The 25,005-nt window shown below is 38.0% G+C and overlaps 1 protein-coding gene across 13 annotated transcripts in view; it reads left to right on the forward strand.

Annotated features, from left to right (window-relative positions):
* The window catches only part of ablim2 (actin binding LIM protein family, member 2), a 97,990-nt gene extending 76,882 nt beyond the window's left edge, over positions 1-21,108 (forward strand). For 10 of the 13 annotated variants that reach the window (XM_025009131.2, XM_017430315.3, XM_017430316.2 and 7 more), the window contains 9 exons: positions 924-1,031; positions 3,490-3,543; positions 6,299-6,336; positions 6,537-6,645; positions 6,730-6,788; positions 9,655-9,715; positions 12,150-12,157; positions 12,275-12,355; positions 18,607-21,108. In XM_025009131.2, the coding sequence (XP_024864899.1) occupies positions 924-1,031; positions 3,490-3,543; positions 6,299-6,336; positions 6,537-6,645; positions 6,730-6,788; positions 9,655-9,715; positions 12,150-12,157; positions 12,275-12,355; positions 18,607-18,720 (632 nt within the window). In that variant the 3' untranslated portion in view covers positions 18,721-21,108. The remainder of the gene's footprint in view (positions 1-923; positions 1,032-3,489; positions 3,544-6,298; positions 6,337-6,536; positions 6,646-6,729; positions 6,789-9,654; positions 9,716-12,149; positions 12,158-12,274; positions 12,356-18,606) is intronic. The other 3 variants (XM_017430318.3, XM_037976596.1, XM_037976597.1) reach the window with 1 other exon arrangement.
* The last annotated feature ends 3,897 nt before the right edge of the window (positions 21,109-25,005 follow it).

Genomic DNA, 25,005 nt, shown 5'->3' on the forward strand with positions numbered 1-25,005 from the left:
AGGCCCAGAAACCTCCCATATATACAGTACAGGATAAAACTGTAGATCATAAACAGGGTCATGGAAACAATATAGTGTAGACATTGTACCTGTGCTGGTAGGGTCATGCTAGTGTGGCTTTAACTTCTAGCCCATAGCTGCATCCTGACGAGTCTTGCAAGGGCGGGTTCTGGAGCTTGGCGCAATTGTAGGCATACATGGTAGCTTGGTATGTGCTGCTGGCATATAGAGTGGTGAGGACAAAAGAGACTGTCTTGATATGCAAAAGATAAGGCAGGAAACCTCTGTTTAGTGAGTAATAAAAGTGTAGCAGTGTCATGGTTGCCTTCACTCTGAAGATTTTCCAGATTTGCTTCGATCCAGCCAAGTTCTAACAGATAGTGTAGGTCATGAAGAGCATGGGGGGAAGGGGGCCAAGTGACCTCAGTTTCACCAGATGTATGACTGGGGTAAGCTAAATTGGCACCTGGGGCTTCTGACTAAGATTTAATATGATCTGGTTATCATCCCATTGCGTGATTCAAGTATCCAGTATGTATTGCTGGGAATGTGTTCCTTAATCTTTAAGATCTAGGGTGTGGTAAATAAAAAAGTACATGTCTTAGGGACAAAACTATTTAAAATGTTTCACACTAAAGTTATCACATCAAAATTCTACATAATTATCGCATCAGTTTTCTGACCAAAAAGAAAATCTGCATTTTTTTCAATCTATTGGCTCTGTATAAACTTAGACAAGGTAAATGGCTGGGTTATCAAATCACTGACATAAATGTTAGACTTAGAGCATCTTATTTATGCTTTATACTGTAAGTCTACTTAAATAACATTGCCTTTTTGCCCCACCCTATTTGTTCTCTCCCAAACCCATTCCCTTTTTGTTCTTCATCTCTAATGTCCACCCATTTCCGTACCTACTGGAGGGAGTGAAAGTGGTCGGAGTACCCCCAGTTTATCCACCTTTTCTGATGGCAAATCCCCCTCATCTACTTCTACATACGTGACTGCTCCTCGGCATTTCCACATACCAGGTAGGCCTCAACTGCACTGCTCTGCTCGCAACTCAGCTCATGATTTGCTCTGTCTTTATACTTTCTGTTGCCTAGGCTGGCATAGCTGACTCAAAAGGTAAACTGTGAGGTCATAATCAGTCAAACTTTTTATGAATAATTGGTGGCAATTTCTTAAACAAATGAAATCCTATTTACTGTAGTGGGTTTATATAGAAGTTTAGTTGGATTTAGCCCTCTGCACAGTAGTGCCAGACCCTTGATTACTGGAGGTCAGCCAATGCAACATACACTACTTAAGCCACAGTCTTAACTTCTTGATTTGTGTTTTAAAGCTAAACTGACTTTGACACGTCCTCTTTATTTAAGTGGATAAATATTATTGACAAGAACAGGAAATTAATTTCAAATCTGGTACAAAGGGTTTAATTTAAGAACCCTAGCTCAGCCTCCTACTTTGTGCTATGAGTACATTTGATCTCAGGTTGGATTAATAGCAAATGCATCATGAATTACCTAATTTAACTAACTAAAGCTACCTGTTCTGCTCCAATGAGGACAAATTTCATTCACATTCATTTCATGTATAAGTAAAAAAAAAAAAAAAAACAGAAACAATGTTTTGCTTGTAAAAGTTAAAGTTGGAGTACAGTCCAGTTTCCTTCAACCCACATTGTTGAAATTAGCAAAGCATCAGGGTTGCACATCTCATAGTCCTATTAGAGGTAGTTTGCCCTTTTTTGTTTTGGCACTGGAGGTACAGTGCCTTTTTGTAATTCTTATAACTGTGTTTGTCAGATCTTTTTAGTTCCAATCCAGTTAATTAATTCCAATGATATTGCAATACTTACACATATAGTACATTATTAAATACCAATTAGTTAGTTATCTATCTAAGGAAGCCAGCAGATTGCATTGAATCTTCACTTTATTGCAATCCTACATTCTGAGCAAGCAAGTTGGCAAAATAATCTCTTTTAACAGGAAGAAAGCTCCAGCAGAACCAGGCTTGTACCTTGACAGGCTGGGTTGAGAGGACAGAAAAGACATGCACACAAACACCGGAGAATGAGGATTGTCTAAGTATAGGCTCTGTAGGGAACCCCCCCTCTCTAGGAACAACAAGTAAACCTGCCACCATAAACACACATTAATTGGACAAGTAAATTGATTACTTTCCAGTACCAATAGTATTAAAACTGTCTTTAAATTGCTAAAGTAGAAGCTACTTAATTGTTTCTGTTGTCTGCTGTGAAGTATCCTTCTTCTAATTCTTGTAATTGTAGTTCTTTCAAACTCTGCTTTAAAAATTATACTGAAGACTCCCTGCAACACACAGCTCTACTTATGGAATGACATGGCCACTCTAACTGTCTGCTGAGTGCTGGGTAATTACAGTGTTTCCCAAGCAACTAAAAAGCGAAGAAGTTGGTTCTTATAATGGCTCAGTAGTGGGACTAATATTTCTTAGAAATGTTTGGTCAGAAAGCACCTTTCATCCATCTTTTAGAGTGAATATTATACATTTCTTGGACTCCTTTATTCTCTTGTCTTAAGGAATTACACATCTTAAAGCAAGTCCTGTCTAATTCAGAAATGATGTGATAGTTGACTTCACCAGTTTAAAAAAAAACTGTGATATATTTGGACAGGAGATGACAATAAATGGCGTGTCCTGTATTATTTCTGTTTGATTCAACATTATGTTCCCATAAATGAAAACATTGTTAGCAATGCAAAGAGAAAAAACAAAGTCTCATTTGGAAACAAGTTTAGTGGGAAAACAGCCCACAATTATCCACTTAATGAGTTTCATAGTCTTTGTCTTTATGGCTTTTGTATGAATATTGTTTCATATGCTGACACACACTGAAACAAGCCAGTTAAATGACTTGCACATGTGTTGTTTTATTGTGCATCATGTTTCTGTTGTGCCTTGATGTGAAACAGTTGGGACTAAGTATCTTTGTCAGAGGTCTGTATGGGTCCACTGACACTAAGACGAATTCAATCAGTCTTAATGGAAAACATTTCGTCATCGTCATGCTCCAGAGACACTTCATGCAGCATTAAAATTAATGTATTTGTTTTTGTGATTTTTAGATAATTATATGACCTTTAAGAATGGTTTGATTGGGGTATTTTTCTAAATACTGATTTTTGATATTATTTTTTGAGTGTCATTGAAATGTTCTGGATCAAATAACCTCCCATTCCTTCACAATAAAGACCAACGGAAAAAGTATCCTGAATGTGTTGCATGAAAATGATTAAAAGTGTTGATGTTTTTGAAGTGCTGTAATAAAAATGACAAATGTCTTCTATTAAACCAATCCCTACTGGCCCCTGTTTGCTTCAGAATATCTCATCCTTCAATAAACTGCTAACTCATGCTTCTTTTTCTTCATTCTCTCTCTTTCTTTCTGTCCCCCGCCCATGCTGGCTTCTTTCATTTCCTCTGCTCTGTTCCCATCTTCAGATACTATGGTCAAAGATAATATCTATAGAAAACCCCCCATCTACAAACAGCATGGTACAGTCAATTTCCTCTTTAACACTTCCTTCTCTGGTCTGGTCTCTGCACGATGTGTCGCATGTCGCCTGTCAGTCATCTTGTTTATTCCAGTTCTCCTTCCCTTGTCTTCTTCTGTCTGCAATCAACCAGTAGACTCTATGGATCCACACGTGTAGAGCTGGTGTAATGTACTGAATGCATTCTTGTTTATGAAACCAACATGATAGACAAGAGCAAAATGTAGGCTGTTGGCAACACATTTTTTAGAACAGTTCTTTGAAATAAATACAGTCAGACAATGTTAAGATACTAATTGGGCCTTCAAGTTAAACTGTCTTCTGGTCATACAAACCAATTAAATGTGAATTTCTTTGTGCTTCTTTAACTTTAATTTTAGATGTTACTGTAGGTCTCTCTTAAAGATATCGCCTGCCTTTAAGGACTCACTAAACAATGACATAATCAGTCCAGTGTTCTTTGGAATTACTTCAGTTTAAACAGTATATGTATAGAAGTAATGTATAACAGTATATGTATGTCTTCTATGTATGGAAGACAATGTTTCTGGTTGCCATTTACTGCCTTCACATTAACCTTAACCACCAAATTTCCCCTAGTTGATAAAATGTTAGGTTTCTAAAAAGCCTGAAATAAAAGCCAGATGATTTTGTCAAACAGCATGAAAACAAGCAGACCTTAGGCAACATTTCAACATTTTATTCTTTAATTTGAAGAAAACAAACTTCTGACATCTTAGATGGGTACAGAGGTAACATCAGGTTTGCATACTAATAAGGCTCCCTTCACACTGAATGACAACCTCAATATGATGTAAATAATCAGCCAGGAGGTGGACGGTCTTTTGTAGGATCTTGGCGAGGTCTTCAGGGGTGTTTTAAGAACACAGTGGTCTTTCCAGGATATGTAATAGAGCATAATAGGTTGTGAAGAGTTTTAGGCAAGCACAAAACTTCTATAGGGAAGTTCTGGTGCTTTATTAGCATAGAGGCAGTGCACTGGAGTCCTGGGTGGAACATGGAAAAGTTGTGGCAGCTTATCCATGGCATCAAGCCCCCTTACACACACACACAGTATGGCTTGATTTTCAGAATTGGACTGGCCATCCTGACCTCGTGCCTAGGTTATGACCTTGATTGTAACCAGGTCATGGAAACAACAAAGATTTGACAAAGGGGAGAAGGAAAACTTATCTGCTGAGTACTAAGAGCATAGCAATGTCATGGCAGTCTTCACACTAAGCAACATTTTCTAAATTTGCTCCAATCCAGTCACATTCTAAAAGGTCATCTACGTTGTGGAGGGAGTAGTTGGGGTTGTCATATATTATAAATGGGACCAAATTAACATTTCCTAGCCAGTGTCTAATATCATACAGAAAAATAACAGACCACAGGTAAAGATTTTGATAAACCAACCTTTTTGGGTCTAAATCTGATATGTAGGGGCCTCTTTGTTTCCTCTGGTCATGCATGCCTGCACTCATCTCACCAGCTCACTTGTTGATTTAGTGGTGGTGCTGTGATTTTGTGCACACTGAATGTTTGAGTCCATGAATCACTTTGTGTGGTGTCATTAGTGTAGCGTTGATCACTGGTTCACTCACTCCTAACTGATGTGTCTAAATGAGGGACTTTCAGTTTTAACTTTAGTTCCCCTGGAGCTGTAAGTTTCATTTGGAGAAATTTTGGGCTTGCACATGAGGGATGCACCTTAATACATGAACACTGGTGATAAAGAGGGCCACGTCATGTTTTGGTTACGTTCTAGAAAACTTCCCAACTTTTTAGAAATAAGAATTATTAAATGAAAGCTTTTCACCTCAAACGACTTGCTAGAGACCATTGATAGGCCATTACAAGAATAGGTAGAACAGCTTCAGGTTCTTGGAAATTTGAAGCTGAACTAAGTTCTAATATTAAGGAATAAATAAATGAATAAACAAATAAATAAATAATTTACAATAGATAGAGTACCTTGAAAAACTATCTGAATCTAAATAGTTTGTTGTGTGCTTTTCATTTAGCCTTTTTTTCCTCTGACACCAATAACTAAAATCAATCAATTGCAACAAATATCCTTCAGAAGTCACCTAATTAGTAAATAGAGTACACCAGTTTGGTATTTAATCTCAGTATAAATCCTGCTGTTCTGTGAAGGCCTCAGAGGTTTGTTACAGAACATTAGTGATCAAACAGCATCACAAAGACCAAGGAACACACCAAACAAGCCAGAGATAAAAAGTTCTTCTGAAGTTTAAAGCAGGGTTAGATGATAAAACAATATCCCAAGTTTTGAACAAATCTTGGAATTCTGTTCAATCCACCATCCATTCGAGGGATATGTATACTTTTTCAAGGCACTGTGGAATGCTCATATAAAGATGATGCATCACACACACACACACACACATTTATAGCAATGTGTTGGACAAGAGAAAGTTCAAACTGAAAACAGAAAACAATAAATGCAGATTTTCTTTTAACATGGATTTTAGATATCAATCTAAACTGACTAAAGTGACTCCTATTGCGAATTTTGTAGCTCTTTAGAAGCCACAATAATGCCTGTGGAGGAGGTTTCCATTCACTTTTTCTACACCTGTGCATGTGGTGCTCCCTTTAGATGCTGTCTCCATCTGATGATGTCATGCTCCAGGGTTGATTTAGAGTTCATAGTGCAGCTCAGTGCAGCTACGAGGCAGATGATTCAGTACACTGACTTTGACATCCGGTAACATGTGACTGTTTTGCAGCTTCTAGAACATCCTGGCAGGATGGTGAGGATAGCAAGGTGGGTCTGTGTGTACAATGTCTGTTTTTTTTATATGAATCTCTGTCTTTATACTTTCAAGTCATTTTCTTAAACTTTACAAATGCTAAACATTCATTCACTAATGAACTAATCCCTACTTTACCATCATCCATCACCTGTGCCATCGATCGGCCTCCTCTTCCTCTTTTCTCTTCTCGTCTCTCTCCTTCTGTCTCTAGAGGACCAGTTGGATGATTTTAAAGGGTGAGATTGATGGTCAGATGGCTCCAGAGGACCTGGATCCCCGCAAATCAACCTGCAGTCTGCCCACGGACACATCCCAGCCGAGTGAGTAACCATTCACAGCCTCTGCTAGATACTGAATCATCAAGAAGGGTGGAAGAAAGATAAATTATCTTTGCTTCTCTGTAGATTTCCCCTACAATAAATCTGCATCTTTACCCGGCTATGGAAGGAACGGCATCTACAAGGTGAGCTCATGAGATTTCGGAGCACTGTGTGGTGTACCTAAAACATTCTCATTTCTCTCAGATCTGCAAAACATTTCATGAAACACTGGACAGGTTTTAATAAAACTCACAGAAAGTACTCATTCGTTGTACATCTACAACAAATTAAGTTTTGGAGTTGTTTTAATTTAAAATAGCCACCACAGCTAATCCACATTAGCCAACTCTGTCATTTCTCAACATAAGATGATCTTTAGGTGGCATTGTAATGTCACCCCACTCATGGCTCTTGCAAATTGTGAGGTCAAGAGAACACATCAGACAAGTAGGACTTACTGCAATTCATCTTTTAGAAAGTAGGAGTCCCTACTGAAAAGATTTAAACGTAGCAGGAAAGGCATGAAAAGAACAGTGGATATTCACAGGAAATGCAATATTCATACGAAAGCGGAACTAAAAGGTTTCATCATATCTAAGCAGTTTTTGAAGTCTATGAAATATCTGCAAATGTTGTACCTTTTTGGATTTTGTTTAGTTGTATCGATGTCTGTAGGACCAAACTTGCTTGCAGATTCTCACGCACCACTTTTGCAGCGAATAACAAGCTACAAAAACTGGAATGTGCTCGACAGGCCGAAAATTTGCGTTCCTTCAAGGAATGCTTGGACTTTCATTTGAAATACTTCATACCCTAGATTAGATATTGACTCAAAACGAGAAATTAAAGTTTCCCGAAGTTTTCAGTTGTGTAAATTGTTAAAATATATTGGCAGAAATGCAGCACAATAAATCTGACAAAGTTTTCTTCTGTGTGATTATAAATTGTGTTTTTGATACTTTAGATGAAGTCATTTATATCTCTAAGGACTGCTGGGTAAATAGGTGGAAGGTTGTTTTATTTATTTATTTTTTTTAGCTGAAATCTGCATTTCTGCCACTAGGTGTCAGTAAATAAGTCACAGGACTATGCATGCTGTCAGTGTTAAAAGGCTCTGTCACTTTTTGTTTCAGACCACTTGGTGGTGTTATCTCCCATTCATAGTAAGGGTGTTAAAGTGGTCAAATAATTGCTTCTCTAATTTGTTTACTGCATGGTTGAATCAATAATTCTCCAGACTTCACAGCCTCCCACACTTTAGTTATCCACACAGAAAAGCTCAGGGCATCATTTAACATTATTTGAGTGTTTTTTTTATATTTAAAAAAAAGAATGTGTGTGTGTTTTCCTCTCAGGTTTATGAGATCACATTACACATGGGTCAGTCAGTACATTTCTCTCCACACAAGGAGGCTTCCAGCTCATAATGTGGACCTTGGGAGTGTTTAGTCTATCATCCACTGATGTGATATTGCTGTTCTCGTCTGTGTTTGTTGATGGATTCAGGACAGGCAGAGGAAACAGAACACAGGAGTCATGTCAGATTCATGACACATTTTATGCTGAATGTTTTTTACTTGCTGACATATCTACTTATTGTTTTTGACACAGTCCACTGAGAGTAGGAAGTAGCATGAAAGTATACCATCAAAGTAAATGTGCAGCTGTTACATGGGACATACTACATTCAAAATAAAGTGCTTATTTGTGTTAGCTTTAAAAACAAATTGCAAAAGAAAACAACAACTTTTCTTCCTTTAAGCCCTTTAGTAATTTAGGAATTAGGTTTGTAATATTCTCTGCTGACAAAATGTCATTGTTTTGATGTAGAAACTGTATAAAACTTGCAAAGAAAACCAGAATTAAGTGTTAAAGCTGCTGTCATTGGCACTTCGGGGTCACCATGGTAACCCCACAAGTGTGTCTGTCACTCCAGCCTACTTTTAATAAGATAGGCAGACAGAAGCAGAGACTAGAAATGAAACTATTTTTCGAAGGAATGTTTATCATCTGCCACCTTGCATGAGCTTGGGTAAAGTGTTAATTCTTGGAGAATGTATTGGGAATGACTCTCAGGTACCACAATCAATAGCTCCGTATCAGTAAAACATGATGTAGCCACCGTTGCATTAGCTAATATTGATTAGCTCTGATGGCCATCTTGATTTGGTTTGACTTGAAGAGTTAATCAGGAGTAGATGGACATCCAATAATTACTACCCATCTACTGGTGTATGACCTATATCACCAACAGACAAACACACACACACACACACTCGGGCAAATACACGATGGCCTGCCTTTATGGTGGTGGATGAAAATTAGGCCTCAAACAAACAGACACTGTGCAAAAACTACAAGTTGTAATGAAAAAATTCCTGAACAATAAGTTGCAGACGTTTCTGGTTGTCACATGTCAATTTTTATGTCTCTACAGTGTTTTATGACAAACTAAAGAAAAACAAAAAAACTTCAGTTCCAATTTTGAAGAAAGAATTCTGTGCTCATATTAAAAAATCAAACAGAAAGAGTTTTTTAAAATTTTTTCTTGGATCTACTCAGAGCTTACTGTGAATACCTTGGAGACTCACAGTTTGCTATTGCATCTTTTTTTGGAAAAGACACAATTCTTTTTTGTAAGAATTTACTTTTGTATTTGTGTTAGCAATATTTATAACTTGGAATTAAACCACATCCGATATGCAGAGTTAGAACTACGTTTGCCCTCCCACTCATTACCTTTAATATTAAATAAACGTCAGTGCTTCACTCCTTGGCTGTCTTTTTTATCTCTAAATGAATTGATGCAAGCTCGCTATCAGAATAATTTATTCACCTCACACTGGTCTCTGTAAAAGAATGCGCCCAAATCAAGAAAAAGAAACCAAAGAGTTTGAGTTGAACCCTGGTTTTGAGAATGAGCAGCAGTGTTTTTGGCAGCAGAACACAGACTGTCTGAATAATGGTTTATAATAGTGTTTAATACATTTGTTCTTTCTGTTTGTGGAGGCTGCTGAGATGGTCGAGGATGAAGTGGACCCAGACTCCCAGAGCTGGGAGGGTATGAGAGGTGAGACTGTTTTATCTTCAGCTCTCGCTTATATAATATAGTTTATGTGGTTCTTCTAGCGCAGTTCGTAGGTTTTGTCAGTTTTAGCCCAATAAGTTATCATAATTAGTTTGAGATTGTTCAGTTCTTCATCTGTGCAGGTGATAACTTGAAACCAGAGGTTATGTTGTTGCCTTTCATGTTGAAAAACATGATCTGTGGAGTTCCACAAGATCGAGTTCTTGGTCCTCAACATTAACATTCATATTGATTATGTCCTCTGGTCACAGTTAATGAGAGCCTCTAAACTAATTAGAATGTGAATCTGAGCCTATTAGAAAAATATGCAACAACCTTTTTTCGTTTGTGTTTTTTTTTTTGTTGTTGTTGAACAGAATGTCTTTGACGTTTGACATGCTTCTTCATCTGGCCATTTGTAGTGAGCATACAGATCAGAGACAAGACAGTTTATCAACATCTAATCAAGCTGAAACATGTTTATCAGTTTCTATTAATACAGCTGCTTTATACCTTTAAAAGTTATAATAAAAAAACAACTTTTATCTCAGACTTAGAAATAATCAATTTTTACATTAACCTCACTTCAGTTTTTTTCTTTTCAGTGTCATTATGTAAAGATTTGTTTATTTTACACCCAAAGTGGGGCATGACTGTTTGAAAGAAAAGGAAGTGGTGTGATGTTGCTCCACTTCATGTTGTTGTCATTGAAGATAAATAAAAATTATATGTTTGGAGTTCCTCAGGGTTGAGTTGTTGGACTTCAGCAGTATTATTGAAATTGATTGTGCTCTCTGACCTGAGTTAATGAGGGCATCCATTTTTTTTTTACTTTTGTCTTACAGCTTAAGAACCCATTAAGACACCATCTAAAAGGCTTTTTGAGTTTTGAATTTAATTAACTTGATCTGACAACATCTTCAAGATCCAACTGGAAATCAGTCTGCTTTCTATTAAGGAATAAAGATCATCATCTGTTCATGCAGTCCATTTTCATGACCCTGATTATTAAGAATCGGCAGAGAGGAATCATCATTCTTGACTAAAGGCCATTAAAAACACCATCTTGCACCTCTTTATGGTTTCCTTGCAGAAATTAAAGAAAAAACTTAATTTTCACTCCAAATTACTGTAAATTATTTTCAGTTGCAGCTCTGTTGCCAAAGCTCAAATGTCCAAAAGCAGAGACTTTCCTTCGGATAATACCATCAGCTAGGTCCTAAGCTTCAGTGTATATAAACAACCATATCACCTTTCCTTTAAGTGTGGATCTAGTCTGTTTAGAATCCCTGATTACATTAGATTTAGTGTGTGACAGAGCTTGCAGAGCCCCGCTGCTCTGACTGCAGATTACTGGAGGGGGAGAAGTGATGTCATCTTTCCAGCTGCAGAATTATTGCTGTGTGTTTACAAGTGCACATGTGTACACTCCTGGCTGTTTCTACAAGGCTGGAGTTGACAGGACTCCAACCTAGTAACAGTGTGTGTGTGTGTGTGTGTGTGTTGAGGAGAATGTGTGTTAGGGACTATGGTTGTCAATGCTTTTTATTGCTTTTGAAACCCAATATTTTGCATGGTATTTGGAGCTATACAGTGTGATTTAGTTATAAACTCTAATATTCTAGTTGTAACTTGAGAAATCACATTTTATTCAGAAATGCGGAGTGAGTGCTAAGTGCTTAAAATATCAAAGGCTAGCTAAAAGTAACAAAAGACGTACTAAAAGCTAAACATATTAAAGACAAGCTAAAAGCTAAAAGGAACAAAAGGCTACTTAAATATTGCAAACATCTGGCTAAAAGCTTAAGTATCAAAAGTAGCTAAAACTAGCTGTAAGCTAAGTTTAACAAAGGGCTAAATAAAATCAAAAAGTAGCCAAAGATTGGTTAAAATCTAAAAGGTAGACTAGCTAAACTTGGCAAAAAGCTAGCTAAAAACTAACAAAAAGTAAAAGGCTGACTAAAGGTATCATAATATTACATAAAAGCTTAATGTATTAAAAGGTAAGCTAAAAGAATACAGTGCTTAAAACTAAATGTAGCATAAGAAGGCAAAAATAGAGAATGCATGCTAAAGCTGTTTCACAGAGAAGACACTGAAGAAATTGGAGCGATTTTAATATATTTCTGGTGAAAAATATATAAAAATATTTGTAAACAGAGTTGAATACTTTAAAAAGTACAAAGGTTACAAAACCCAGGCATACTGCCCATCTCCTGTACGAGCTGAATGTTTTAATATAAGAATGGCTAAAAACCAAAAAAGTATGTAGAAGTAATTAAACTGCAAAACCCATATGGAAAAACAAAATAGTTTGAATACTTACTCAGCGTTCATACAATAATAGGTCTGCTGTTTAAATAAAAAACAATTGTTTCACCAGAATCACTTTTTTTCTCTCTTCTTTGTTTCTTTCTCTCTTCTCTTTCATTCTCAGAGTACAAGGTAAGAATCTGTTTGGACTCTACAAATAAGCTTGAACATACTGGCAGATTTGGTTACATTGGATTATTTAATATATTCACTGATAAATCTCCCACAATGCTTTTTTTTGTGTCCCAGGTCTACCCCTATGAAGTGCTGGCAGTGACGCATAGAGTGAAAGTAAAGCTTCCCAGAGACGTAGATCGCACCAGACTGGAGGTGAGCTCCGATCCTTTTCCTGCTCTACCTGCAGATTATTAACCAGCCTGAGAAAATCTGACACTGCAGTATTCATATCCTCTAAACTTTTCCACATTTTGTCACGTCACAGCCACAGAATTCAAATTATTTCACTGGGATTTTATTTTATAGACCAACACAAAGTAGCACATAATGGTGAGGAAGAAACAAGAATCTGAAAAGTATGCCATGAATTTACTGTCGGTCATGAGTGGAAGGTAAAGTCAACAAATTAAACTGATTAGACAGCATTATTCAAAGTGGGTTAACCAGTAGCTGTGGAAGTCTTTAAATATTTCACCTTAGTGAAAAAAGTGTAGTTTAAAATGACTCCAAAACAAGTAAAACTCTACTTCAGTATAAGTACATGTAACTTCTGAGTTACTTTTGATGCAGTTGTGACTTATACACGGTACATGCACATAGCAACGAAATGAAAGTGCTTCCATCGGTTACCATTTAAATCTTTTCTGCCACAGATTTCTCCTTTTATTGCCCCACTCTTTTTAGAGAGGCAAACAAAAATGGATACTGGTATTTTTTACATTTAAGGTGGGCAAAATGCAACAGAGAATCTTTTAAATAGAGCACCACTTTTATTTTCACAATGACACCAGCAGATTTACACCACTCATCTTCCCTTAAAGCATGTGTCAAATTTTGTTCCTCGGTGGCCGCTCTCCTGCATGTTTTAAATGTGTTCTTGCTTTAAAACACCTGCTTTAAATGAATGACTTATGGACATGCTTCTGGAGAACTTGATGACTTGGTGAGGAGGTAATTAAACCATTTGATTCAGGTGTGTTGGAGCAGAAAAATCTAAAAACTTCCAGGACAGTGGCTCTTGAGGCCTGGAGTCTGACACCCCTGCCTTAAAGAATATTTGAAGGCGACCACTCTGGAGCAGTGGCAGCATCGTCCTGTGGGACTGTTTTTGATTGGCAGGGCTTATGAAAATGGTCAGACTTAATAGAAAGATAGGATTGTATAGTTATACACGTTCAGTCTTGTTCATTGTACAATAAAAATATTCATCCTTAAAGTGATAGCTATGTCGTGTATAGTAAAAGACTCAAACCTCCCAGCGTTTCTTTTAAATTTAGAAGAATTCAAACCACAGAGAATGAGGAGGTAAATATATTTTCAACCAACTGTAAACCTTTAAACTACATTTGACTTTTACTAAGAAGACAGCATCTTCTTTCTTCCTTCAATAAATCATATAGATCATCAACTTAAATCTACATTTGTTTTAGTAGTTTGAGTTCCATTTTGCCTCGATTTAGGATTTTAGTATCCCTGTCTAAAGGTTGGCTCTTTAAAACAATCACATGCACATTTGGTTAATTTGACCTTTCTAATATGTCAAAATTTGAAGCTTTAAATTAATTTTTACCAAGAAATTCAACTACAATAATCCTGAGTTGCTGTAAGTTTAACCTGCATGTCTTATAATTCAAACATAATTAGACCTAATGTTCCATAATAACTCATTTCCTGTAGCTGTTTTTTTTTTTTACACTGCCTATTTAAAGATTCAGAACTTTTCCTTACTTTGTGCAGCTAAAAAACAGGAAATGTTTTTCTCACTAAAGGAGCACAATGAAGCTCATCAGACCGTGGGGAGTTTTGTGGTGCAGCTTCGATGGCTCTCTTGTCCTCAGTGAAGGAGGTTTTTCATCCCCAAACACTTTCTGTAAAATAGATAAACCTTCAGTGACCCCAACATGAGAACTCTCTGTGAGCCTTATGCTTTATGAGAATATTGTCCCAGGAGTCGGACTGTCGGGAGACAGAGGTATTACTGACGCACTGGATCCCCTCTGTGGTTGGAAATACCATGCTGGACCTGACTTTTCAATAGTGTGTAGAAGTGTGTTTGAGTGAAAAAAATATTCTACCCTTGCTTTTACCCACCAAAGCTCTTGATCCTTAACCCCAAACTGCTGTAGTGTTTCTCCAAACTTATCAGGGCCAAGATAGAGACACTTCAGCATGAAAAAAACCAACTGTTCAAACCGAAATTTGAACATATCTTTCACACAGATAGATTTATGGGAATAATGGTAACTCCTGAAGGCAATTAGAGGCCTAGCAGTCCTTAAAAGAATGCATATCGCCCACTGACTTTCATGTTGTAGTTTTAGGCTAAAATCATCCTTTGCTGACAAATGATGGAGTTGTAATTGTTTTGATCAAACCTTGAATAAAAAAAAACAAATGTTAAGCACAATCTCAGCTACTACCAGCTCATTCTTCAGCTCAATATCTGTAAAACTGACTGAGTTCTAACAGTTCTAACAGCAGCTTATTTGCATAATAGTGACCTAAAACTGCTTATTCTGAAATGAGCTCAAAACAAACAGAATCGATCAGGTGAAATCTCAATATCTGAGAATGATTTTGTTTATTAAATGTAATGAACATGTTTTGTACAGCCCGCAGACCTATCCTGACTTGTTCAAGGAAGCATAATAGGTCCTCTTTAAAATGTATCCGGTGGTTCATGAGATATTTTTTGAACAGACAAACAGGGTTTGAGTCCAACAGTTATTTCTAAAGTTTTAAGCAAAACGGTTTCACAATGAGTAGCACTTGGATTACATGTTGTGATCGGCTCTCAGCTATCACCACACCAAGTCTTAGCAGAATTTCTGTAAAACTGATCGAATTGTAGCTATGTTTGTGGAGTCTAAGGTTGCAGCAGCATTGAATTAATCTTGACTCTAGACAAACCTGATGAAAAATGAAACTATAAACCTTGAATTGGGTTCACTCCAAAACTTAATCAGTTATAGATAAACAACCAATGATTATTTTCTGCAAGTTTCATTAAAATTCATTCAATGGTTGATGAGATACTTTAATAAAAGACAGACTCCCCAACACAACACACACAGACATGTGCCTAGAGACAGAAACCGTTGTGGTCATTAGATTCTGAAAAGAATGTGGCCAAACCTTTATTAACTTATCAGATGTGACTGACAAGAGGAAAAGAAAAGAATCTGTCAGCTGTTTTGTCACCTTGTTATTATACTGTCAGCGTGGCAGGTGAAAAATTAAAGGTCTCTGCATGTTTTTTTTTAATTGTTGTTGTTTTTTTGCCTCAAAGTGAAAACTAATCATTACACATTCCTCTTCTGGTTGGACATGTTGATTGGCTAATTCACAGAAACAAAGTCTAGTTTTGGTTATTATCTCCATCAAGTGCTGCCAACGAAACAGGAGACGTATTTCAATAAAACATCTCATTCTTTTACTCTAAATAAGTACCGTTAATGTTATTTTGGCATTTAAAGCAGAGTTAGTGAGTACTGGCAGAGCTAGCCAAGTTGAGCTTTGGACAGTACTTTTGTTTGGAAGAACGTCTAAGGCATAGATTTAAACGTCAATACAAAAAGCAGTTTAATGTCTGCTTATGTGAGAAACTTAAACACCATAGGCACCCCTCACATAGACATATTACACAACTTCTTAGAATGTGGCCAGTTTGTAGCAAATTTTGGCAGCCTTCAGTAAACAGACAAATAGTGACCTAAAACTGCTTATTCTGAAATGAGCTCAAAACAGACAGAACTGATCAGGTGAGATCTCAATATCTGAGAATGATTTGCTGCTACTGCTACACTCTTACTACTCAAGAAATAGGTTTGCCTGCTGTTTTTTGCATCCTTGAGATGCTGCCCTGTGCCCTTATCACTATCGATGTCAGCAGCCAATCTCACGGCAGGACTATCGCCTCCACCCATGATGGCGTCATGCACCAGGCCCCACATCGCAGCACAACTTTCTCAGTCAGCATCAGGATGCAGCTATGTCCTGGTAGATCATGTCACCGCAATGCCCCCACCAAGATGATCACGATCTGTCATGATCTCTAGAATTGTCCTATATACAGTGGAGGAATGAAGTGTTTAATTTTGCACATTTCCTCACTTATAAGGAAATGAACAGTTTATTAGTTGCCTCTTGGCAACTCAATGCTTCAGCTTCCTTTAAAGATTTTCTATAGGACTGATATCTGAACAATGGCTAGGTCACTCCATAAGCCTAATGTAGTACAGCTTCTTTAGCCACTCCTTTCTTGCCATGGTGGTATGTTTTGGACCATTGTCATGCTGGAAGACCCATCCATGATCTTTCTTCAGTGTTCTGGCTGAGGGAGGAAGGTTCTTGATCAAGATTTGACAGTTCATGGTCTCGTTCATTGGCCCCTCAATGCAGTGAAGTCATGCTGTACCCTTCACAAATAAAAAAGCCCCAAATCATAATGTTTACACTGCTGTGCTTGACTGTAAAGCATTGATTCCCAAAGTTGGGGTTGGGACAGAGAATTGAAATGCAAATCATAAACTGATTTAAAAAATAGCATAATGGATGTTAGGACTGTTTTTGCAGTCATCATGCTCTTATTTAATAAGGTCTTTACCTTTTTGGATATTTGAACAGCCAACAGATGGGGTCACACACCTTTGTCACTATTAATTTATGGGTCGAAAGCTGAAAAGTTTGGGAACCACTGCTGTAGAGAACGATTTGAGTTGATGCCAAAGAGCAAAATTTTGCTCTCATCTGACCTGCAGTTTCTCGCAAGGCCTTCTCTGAATTATTCAAATTTTCTGGGGCTAATTTAAGACAGCCTGTCCCTGTGCCTTCTTAAGCAGGGTAACCTTGGGAATGTTTCAAGATTTTATTCCATTACATCTTAGTGTGTTACCAAAGGCGTTCTTGGAGACTGTGGTCCCAACTGCCTTCAGATCATTAACAAGCTCCTCTCGTGTAGTTGTGGGCTGATTTGTCATCTTTCTAATCGTCTTTACCTCATGAGGAAAAATCTTACATGGAGCTTCAGACTGAGGGTGATTTATGATCATTTTATATTTCTCAGATTTCTGAATAATTGCATCACCAGTTGTTACCTTCTCACCAGGCTTCTTGCTGATGGTCTCGCAGTCCATTCCAACCTTTTGCAGGACTTCTATCTTGGAAGGACTGGAATAGTTGGAGGATGAAGAGTGTAGATTTGTTATTGCAGCTGCATGGTGACAGGGTGGTTTGATTCTATTAGCTGCAGTGAGAGAGGTGGAGGGACATGATGCTTGTAGCAGCTGCACCCCTAAAAGCATTGTAATAAATTACATGGAGTACTGCCATCAGAGTGTGAGTGTGGTGGAGCTGCAGCCTCAGCATTAGGCCTGCGTGGCCAGTTCTGCTTTATATCCTCAATGATCAAGACACACCGAGGTGCATGGGCCCTGCATTATGGAAGGACTGCCACCACAATAATAAACCACCCCTTCCTTCTTATGAAGTTTTAATAATGCTTAAAGCTCTCAACAACATGTCATATGTATTGGGGAGCCCATTGTGTTTTAAAGTTGTTGAGACCATGCCTGCAAAGACCAAAGTTCTGGCTAATGTTGTTTTAACTTCATATTGGGCTTGTCTTTCAGCATGAAGGGGGTCTTAGTACTACTAGTTTTATTTACTGATGCTGTTTAAGAGTTATAAGGTGCTACCAAACTTAAATTATCCTGAAGCAGACAAGAAGTGAGGCAAAAATTGTACGTATTTTTGACCAAATTGATCTAAGAACTTTCTGTGTGTTATAAGGACTGTTAGTCCCACTATAGAGTGGCTATAAGGACTGATTCAATTCAATTCAATTCAAAAATACTTTATTAATCCCAAAGGGAAATTAAATAATAATAATAATTTATGTGTTTGCTTTCACATTGCCAGAAGATCACTGGAATGGCACAACAATTAGCAGACAACAATGGAGTGCTCCATAGTTGGAGCTACATGTGGTGGGTCTTTGGTTTAATGTTTTTAAAGCAGAGACTGAAAGAGCTTCAAACATTCAGAAGACGGAGCCAAGACTCAAACAAAAGATCAGTCTGCTTGTGCTGCACCTTCAGAGAAGAGCATGTCATAGCAGATATCAGCCACAGTTAAACAGCTTCGACTTTAGCAATGCAAATACAATTGTAACAGGGCAGGTTGCCTAATAAGCAACGAAACAGTCTACTGTGAAACAGGAGCTAAGAAAGACACATTAAATATAATTATAAGAACTATAAATTGTCATGATGCAAACAGTGTAAAAAATAAAAAGTGGTCTCATGCCATTGGAAAGCCCCTAACATAAGGTTGTGTTATGTTGTTTGGACAATAAATGTTCTGTGCAAGTAAAAATTCTTCTCTGACCTGTTTCCCATTTTCAGAGACACCTATCACCAGAGGAGTTCCAGCAGGTTTTCGGTATGACCCTGGAGCAGTTTGACCGCATGGCTCTGTGGAAGAGAAATGACATGAAGAAGGCAGCCCACCTGTTTTAGATAGGATTTAAAGTATTGCTGCAACATCTCAACAACAATCTGGAAGGAAGCAGGCAACAAAATAAGCCACTTGATTTATCTGTATGCATCTTCATGATACCAACACTTTCCACCAGTAAAGCATCTGCCTTTGATGCTGCAGAGAGCCATCATGTGTGGGGATGATTCACAACGTTTGGGCATATGTGTAGCTTCTTAAATCCAGTTTTGTCAGAATGTTCGATCGACAGCCTCACAGAAGAGGATGAGGAGCTGCGTTTGCATGGCCTGTGTTTATGCTCCTCGCCTCCCATGAGGTTCTGCATCAGCCCCCGTTCCCGTCCCAACGCTTCCATAAACAATGACTAAAAACAATAAACTGCATTTTCTAATCATTGTGCAGACTGTCCAACAGGTCTCTCTGGTTCATGCTGTCAAGCTTGACCTGTCTCTTGAGTTTGTCATCTTTTTTTTAAGTCTTTACCATTTTGCCTTTAATGTATTGTTTCATCTGTTCGCAAAATTTTCTTGTAGGGCCTTTTCACACTAGATAGTGACTTCACTCCATGCCCTACACAACCTATTAGAACTTGGTCGGATTGTGGCAAATTTAGCAAACCTCCATCAGTGTGAAGGCAATTGTAAAGTTACTCACCAGATAGGTTTTTGCTGCTATTTTCTGTATCCCTGAGGTGCTTTGCTGCATCCTCACCACACTCTATAGGTCAGCAGCATGCGTTGACATTAATACTACCGTGTACACTTACAATCTCACCATGCCCTGGGCTCCGCCATGACCCACTCAGACCATGTCAGGATGCAGTTACACACCTAAAGATCAAACTTTCCTAGCAGGTCACTACCGCCATGACTATCATGTCCACACTAGCTTGTCTGTATGACTTTTAAACAATCACAGTTGTAGCCTGGGCATGAGGCCAGAGTGACCAGTTCTGCTTCAAGTTCTTTATGACTGAGCCGTACTGGTACACGCAGGCCCCACGTCATGGATACGCTGGCACTAGGCATGGGTCGGTTACTGGTTTCAAGGTATACCACGGTCTTAAAAAGGAGATAACTGTGGGTTGTTTTTTTTTTACCATGCCTAGCTGCCACCATGATAATAAATCACCACAACCTCACTACAGAAATTTTGAGCAAAATCACTGTGGACTTTCCACACCTTATCACATGCAAAGGGGAGCCCATTGTGTTCTTAAGATACTTGTGGGGTCATCATTCAGTGTGAAGCTGTGTCTTCAAGTTTATTTTTACACCATTGCCATTACTTTAGGGCCAGTGGAGGCTGTAAAATTGTATATATTGACTGTTCAAGCAAAGGCCAAAGACAGGGACAAGAACTTCATCCACTGTTATACTTCAGGAATCATCAAAAAGCACCTTATCACACTGTTTTTTGAATTTTCTTTTGATCTGGCCTCGTCTTCTTTTCAGGCAGAGGAGTCGATTAGTTGTAAAGCATGCCCTAACGTTTTGTAGTATGTAGTTTCAATTCTTCTATACAGTAAATTCCCCATCATAAGTCAACACAGTTGGGCTTCACAAATAGGCTGAAGACTGGTTAAATAAAAAGACGAGTGGAGTGCAGAAGATAAAGTGTCAAACAAGCAACATTGTCAAAGATATGAACTCACATTAAGAAAAAAATAAAACATATTTTTATAAGCTATTTTGACTTCAGGAAAGGATCATTAAACCGAACGTGACATGGGTGTCACCAAAAACTCACATTTGTTTTTAGCAAAGCTTACTGACCTGCAGCAGCACTTATGCATAACAAGTGAAGTCTTGCTTGATTTAAACCTAATGCTGTTCTGTGTTCTTAGCTCCGTTGACCTCCATGTTTCATGTTGTTTGAATGCTACAGTAAAAGCTGCTCAGTTCAACCCAAATCCTGTCAGCTCTGCTTGATTTTCTGGACCATTACCTGCTCAAGTTGCCAACATATACTGGATGTATGTTAACATATACTGGACATATACCAGTTTTATCTGTCTGTATTCAAGCTGAGGTGTATAACTATTAAGGCATGCATGAGGGTGGAAGAATGGTGGTTTGTCCACTGACCTCATATTAGAAATGTATGAAATCATCATCATCATCATCATCAATGTTGTTTGAGTGATTAGTTACTCTCTGGTCATTTTAAACAAAATATGCTTGTGTTCTGTATTTATTTTAATGCAACTTTAAGGAAGGGACTTTATTTGAAAATCATTAGATGGTAGAGTCACATGGAGGAAGGCGCTGTTGAAGAGAAACATATCACACTTTGAGTTTAATCTGAGTGTCAGATTAAATGTTGCTCCTGTATGTAACACACTAACTGTTATAATCTTTGTTTTCTTTCAAATATTCATCTGCTAATAAAGTGCTTTATTCAGATTATTTCACTGTGTCAATGTGTCTGAGTTATTTATTTATCAGTAAAGTGTGCGCTGCAGGTGCTCACTGGGTTTTTTAGGGGGGTTTCATTCTTTGTTGCTTTGAATAAAAAAAAAGTTGTAGAAGTGGCAGCAAATCTTTAAGACAGTTTTTTTACAGAGCAAATTGTAGGACTTACACCTAATGCAACAAAATAAAAGCAAAAAGAAGCACAAACAATAACATTGGAAGTTAGGTCAGATGTTAGCCTTAGTTTGATTTATGCTCGTCACTCTTGGGATTCTGGAGCTAGTTCAGGTCACTGAATTTCAAACAAATAAATCAGTCTAGTAACTTTATGGCAAAAGGGTTAATTGATTGATGGATCATGAAAATAATGGTCAGATACCAAAATATGAAGTAATTACTCTGTTTACACCATTACAATAGAATGAGAGGAGATGGAAGCTAACAAATTAAAGAAAACAAGTAAAAAAGTACTTTTATACTACTGAGTATGACTATCAACCCCAGAATAATTGTAAAAAATGTTATACTAAGGACACAAACCACAGCCATGTAGCAAATAAATGGAGCAATCTGATCATTAAGAACATTCCATTGTTTAATGTGGCCCATGTTATGCTCCATTACTGAGCTTTGAAGGCCATCCTTGGCACATCCTGGGTGTAACTCTCTTAGTGAGGAAGCTTGATGGAACCTTGATGCAGACCCTCTTGGTTATCCCAGCTGCTTATCAGAAAAAACTTCAGTCCATCTCCAGTAGCTTTGGCTAGTGGGTCCAAAATGTCCTTTAGACCAGCTCAATGTTTGTAGCTAGCTCTGATCTTTGGATGGAAGAGAGCAACTCCGGGCCTAAGCGCTCACAGTTCAGCTCAGTAAATATGATATAATGGTTTGTTGGTTCAATGTAGGTCAGACTTCAGAAGGTTGATAGTTGTTGCTCCTGCAGAAGCTAAGAAAACTCAGCCAAGTTAAGTCAGTGAGAAGGTCGATGAGCCAACAGTTTCTTTCTTTGAAAGCTAAAACAGAGGGCTTCGCATGATCCTCTTCGTACTAACACAGGAAGAGGAGCAAGCTCATATGGTGTCATTAACGTCTTGACAATGCAGACTGAAACCAATTCAGCCTATGGGGTTAGGTTTATCTAGAAAGTTTTATGAATGCTCGACACATCGTTCTTTACCCAAACATTGCCTGCTATGATAGAAAAACTTGACAAAGTTTCTTTACACCCTAAATAATCACCTGCAAATAAATATGTAGTTAACTGACAGCCCAACCATGCAGCCTGTTGTTTACTCATACAAAAGCTCACAACTTCAATAGACCAGTTAAACACATCATGTGTTATGAGAACATAACAGACCATGTCAACATGAATGAACTGCGACACCATCAGTTAGACACAATCTTTCAACAACTATGCATCAAGTGAATGTGTGAATAAAATGGGAACAAATGGATTAAAACATATATGCTTTGACACTGTAATAAAGGGCTCCAAGTCACCTCGTTTCTCAACCCTATGGTACAAATAAAGCCATGGCAGATGGGTAAAAAGAGGTGCGAGTCAAGGTACGAAGTGACCAGAACTACAGAAGAACGAAGAATGTGACCAGCACCTGTTGTAAATATCACTACCTACAAAACAAGCCCAAACTAAACTTTTTAACTCACCATTGTTGTTCACTTAAAAACCAAAGCTGTCCCTCTGTCCTTTTGGATGATTTGTAAACATAATTTACTGATGTTTCTCCAAAGGTTTTCATGACTGTTGTTCTTTTGTATTTTAGTGTTTTTCTGCAGTTTTAGTTAAACAGTGAAGGTTCCCGCACAGCCGTTCCTGCTGGATCATTCAGTTAATAGATACATTTTTTGGAGCTCTGTGGGATATTTGGAGATCTTGAATATATTTTGATCTGTTCATCTTCACAGCTTTGTGTCTGACCTATGTGGAGAATTCCTTGGCCTTCATGCTGCTGTTGATTCTGGGGGCTATCAGAGCAGGTGGGTTTACATCAACATAATTTTACACTGCTCACAGGTGGACCTTATCAGACTTATTATGTGACTTCTGAAGGGTTCTGAACGGTTGGGGCTTCAAAGCAAAGGGGGTGAATACATATGCACATATCACGTTTCAGTTTTATTATTTATAGTTATATAATTTCATAATTAAAAGTTGTTAATTTTATTTCACCTAATTGATTTAAAGTATTTTAATTAAGATCCTTGCTTTGAATTAAATTGATAATCCATTTAAATTCCAGGTTGAAAAAACAAAAAAATATAAAGAATACCAAAAGGTAAATCTTTCTGAAACCTACTGTATAATCACTGGAAACATATTGATTTTAAACTGTTTTTTACAAACCGTGTTCCAGTTTATTTTTATTCACCCCTACAATTCTGCACTCCACTATAACTACTATATTACTTACCTGACTTAACTAGTTCTGTTTCTTTGTCTTTACCTCATCAGCCTCAGGTTTTAAATGGCTTTAACACAAGACCCGCCCTCAGAAGCCTATGATTGGTCCGCACTGCTGCCAATCACCGTTGACCACTGCACCCGCCCTTCCTTTATTGTCACCGGGCCGAAGGAGAATTTTTGTTCATTTTTAACATGGAAAAAGAGAAAAGCGACAAAGGTAGGCTGCTTTCTGGGTTCTAACTCTTAGTTCCGGTTGACCTTTGGTCACGTGGTGTTTGCTGTCGTCTGACCCAGCTGTCAGAGGTTAAAGCAGCTCTGAATCTGATGTGAGGCAAGATTTACTCTCATCAAACTGTTTGTTGGGCTTTAATTCTGTGCTTAAAATCAGACAAAATAAACAGGGATTTTTTTTTTATTGGGTTTTGTTTTTGTTTTTTGCCTAACTTTGTGTGTTTTGGTATTTAAATTAACACATTCAGCTTTCAAGGCTGTTATTGTTGACTTTTTGATAATGCTGATTTTTCTTTCTGGATATATTCCCCAGACTGTACCATTGTCTCTTTTAAGTGCACCCTTTGTCCAGCTGTTTTAAAAGTCTACTACAGAAATCTTGCAGCTTTTAATTTCTGCGAACCTTGGGATGAAATAAGGCAGAGTGAGTGCTGTGAATGGGGAGATACAAAGGGCCATGTGCTGGAGAGGAGGAGGAGGAGGAGGAGGCAGGGATGGATGAATAACTGGCAGACAGACGGGGTGTGTGATGCTCTGAGCCCCCCCTCTTCCTTCAGGCTGCCTCCAGCATCAGCAGCCCAGCAGGAGGAAGGAGAGGGGGAGGAGGCAGGGCCAGCTGGGTCTCTGACAGACCCCCATGCTGCCGGCCTGAGAGCACAAGTCTCTGTTAAACAGCTAACAGCAAAGATGCAGCTGCTAATGCATAAATAACTAAAGAAATGACACAAAGGGAATCCTGAGTGCTGAATGACTTCAATGAAATTTGCTAAAGAAGCTGAAACTGACTTAAAGCTAAAAGAAACACAATATTTCTTTAAGGAAGCAGAACACGACCTAAAAGCTAAACAGTAGCAAAACACTAGCTAAAAGAAGCAAAAGGCTAACTAGAAGCTAAAAGTAGCAGAAGAAGAAAAAAAACATGCATAGTTTTGAACTAAGATCACCTTATGATGAAAAATTATGATTTTATACCCACTTTGGTCAAAACATGAAAATATCATAATACACAGTTTCAAATTTTAGCTCAATTCCTGTAATATTGATAGATTTATGGACTTTTTTTCTAGCTGGGTACCTTGAATTGCCTCCAAACATTAATCAGTTGTAAATCCAACCAGTGATTACTTGCTTGTTTCATTAAAAGTAGTCCAGTGAACACCTTTAGGATGAGAGTGTTTGCATCCCGGAGGAGAGTCAAACGCAGCAGCTGATGTGGAACCCCCCCCCCCCAA

Source organism: Kryptolebias marmoratus, linkage group LG7 (genome assembly GCF_001649575.2).
Source record: "Kryptolebias marmoratus isolate JLee-2015 linkage group LG7, ASM164957v2, whole genome shotgun sequence".
Taxonomy (NCBI): domain Eukaryota; kingdom Metazoa; phylum Chordata; class Actinopteri; order Cyprinodontiformes; family Rivulidae; genus Kryptolebias; species Kryptolebias marmoratus.